At 64.9% G+C, this 2,341-nt stretch overlaps 1 protein-coding gene across 1 annotated transcript in view; it reads right to left on the bottom strand.

The window, feature by feature from the left end:
- The window catches only part of LOC105000277 (putative ciliary rootlet coiled-coil protein-like 3 protein), a gene marked incomplete at its 3' end in the record, with an annotated part of 34,526 nt that extends 33,481 nt beyond the window's left edge, over nt 1-1,045 (bottom strand). The window contains exon 1 of the mRNA XM_010856055.1: nt 967-1,045. Within this exon, the coding sequence (XP_010854357.1) occupies nt 967-1,045 (79 nt within the window). The remainder of the gene's footprint in view (nt 1-966) is intronic.
- Nucleotides 1,046-2,341: the final 1,296 nt, after the last annotated feature.

The raw sequence follows: 2,341 nt of genomic DNA, 5'->3' as shown, positions 1-2,341 counted from the left end.
TGTTCTTGCCTGGAGAGTCCCAGGGACAGTGGAGCCTGGTGGGCTGCCGTCTATGGGGTCGCACAGAGTTGGACATGACTGACGTGACTTAGCAGCAGCAGCAACAAACAGAGCAGGGGCTGGAAAACGAGACTAAGATATGCAGAGAACAGAATAAAAGCAGGAGCTTTAAAGATGAAAAATACAGTATTAGAAGTTACACCAAATAGGCAGGTTTAACAGAGATTGGATACCAGGAGAGAAAACTGATGAGCAGCAGGGTGGGCTTGAACAAATTACCTATGACATAGACCAGGGCGATAAGTAGAGGAGGCTAAGAGTGTAGGAAGGAGCCCAGGAAGCGTGAGGTGCATGGGGCAGAGGGGAGGGGAGGGGAGGGGTGAGGAGGGGTGGAGAAAGGAGGGGTGGGGGGGAGAAGGGAAGGGGGGGAGGAGGGAGGGAGGGGAGGGGAGGAGGAAGGGAGGGAGAGGAGGGGAGGAGCAGAGGAGGGAGTAGGGGAGGGGTGCGGGAGGGGGACTCGGGCAACTGTGGAAGACAGAACAGCGGCTTCCCCAGACAAAGGGAGAAGGAACCCTGATGAGCAGAAGCAGAATAAACAGAAGTCTGCTGTCGGAGGTCACAGGAAGTCACAGCAGAGAACCCCCAGCAGCCAGAGTGTGATGCCCGCCAGAGGAGTCAGGGGTCAGTGGGTGTTGGCGGGCTGGAAGCCAGGAGACGGAGCCAGGACCTCGTTAAGGTGCTGAGAGAAGCCACTGCCAGCAAGTGGGAGAGGCGTTCAAGGCCGAGGGGGAGTAGAGAGCCTTGATCGGTGGCGCCAGACTGGACCCAAGTCTGCCTCCGGGGCGCCTGTCCCGCCATCCAGCTGAGGCTGGGGGTGAGGTGTCCGCCCTGTCTCACCGGCTCCATGGCAGTCCAGCGCCCTGTGAGGACTGACCTGATCGGAAAGGCCGTGCCTTCTCCCCACACCCTCCTGTCCCAGGACAGCTGTCTTGCAGGAAGAGCCATGTCCACAGAGTGGGGGCAGCCCCTGCTCCACCGGGTCCATGTGGGAAGAGCTGGGATGGCTCCTCTGCAGTGGGCTTGTCCGAGGGACCCCCGTGCAGGGTCAGCCTGGACCCGGGGACCACCTCGGCCTCTGCCCCATGGCCAGGGAGAAATCCGGCCCTGGAGGCCGCTGGCAGGCGCTGGGGGGCATCCAGGGCAGATCAGGGAAGGTGCGGCCAGGCACAGGCACGGCTGACAGTCTCAAGTCCTGCCCTACTTCACACTGCGTGTCCTGCAGCTGGCGACCAGCCCGCATGGTCCACACGGCATTGCTGCTGCAGTGAGGCTGAGGCCACAGCCCCGTGCCCTGACCCCAACCAGGGCTGAGGGTTTCGTAAGAGGCTGCGGGGTCCCTGCTGGCCCGGGAGTCCGGCCCATGGAGACTCCTCCCTCTGGCACAGGGCAGCCACATGGGGCCCAGGGCTCAGCCCTCACCCGACTTCCCAGTCCAGCCCTGGGCTCCTTCTCAAAGCGGGGGGCTTCCCACCTGGTGTCCCCCACTCCGCAGATGGCTGTGGCCAGGCCGAGCAGGGTTGTGGTGTGGCGGGGGCTGCCACCAGCTCACCCCCTCCCAGTCCTCGCTGTCCACCCCCACGTCAGCCGCGGGCACCGAGCCGGGCGTCGCCCTGCCCATGGGCAGGAGCTGGGGGGCACCTCTCTGTGGGTCCGGCGCTGTGCTTCCCGCAGCTCCAGCTCGGCCCACAGACGGGGCACCCTGCCCGTTGTCCTGGCCAGCTCCTCGGCCAGCCTGTCGTGGGCCTTCCTCAGCTGCTCCAGCTGCTCCCGCAGGAGGGCGTTCACCTGGGAGAGGCTGGTGCTCCTGGATGGGCAGGGATGCGGCAGCGTGATTGTCGGCGGGCAGCCTCCCCTCAGACCCCCAGCCCCCAGACCTCCTGGGCTCAGATGACCCCAGCTTGATTGTGCAGCCCCACCACTCTTAAGTGGTGCTGACTGCCTGCAGTGGCTCCCCCGCGGACAGGGACAGAAAACGGAGGCCAGCTTCAGGTCCCCCTCTGGCACCCCGCCCTGCCCCAGACATATCTGCTGTCCTTTCCTCCCTCCCCGAGCTCCCTGGTTCTGCCCTCACGACTATGGCTGCCGTTCACTCCAGGGTGTGGAGGTGAACCCCAGACCAGCAAGAGGGTCAGGGCTTGGGAGCCCCAGCTGAGGGAACCGGGGCTGGGAGGGAGGCACATTCCTGTCGCGGGGTGGGCTGGGGGGGAGGGGTCAGGTGTGCGCCGGGGAGGGGGCAACCCCTCTGTGACTGTGGGCCTCTCCCCGGCGCACACCTGACCCC

Source organism: Bison bison, unplaced genomic scaffold, assembly GCF_000754665.1.
Source record: "Bison bison bison isolate TAMUID 2011002044 unplaced genomic scaffold, Bison_UMD1.0 scf7180017854234, whole genome shotgun sequence".
Taxonomy (NCBI): Eukaryota; Metazoa; Chordata; class Mammalia; order Artiodactyla; family Bovidae; genus Bison; species Bison bison.
This window is presented reverse-complemented; position numbering and strand designations above follow the sequence as displayed.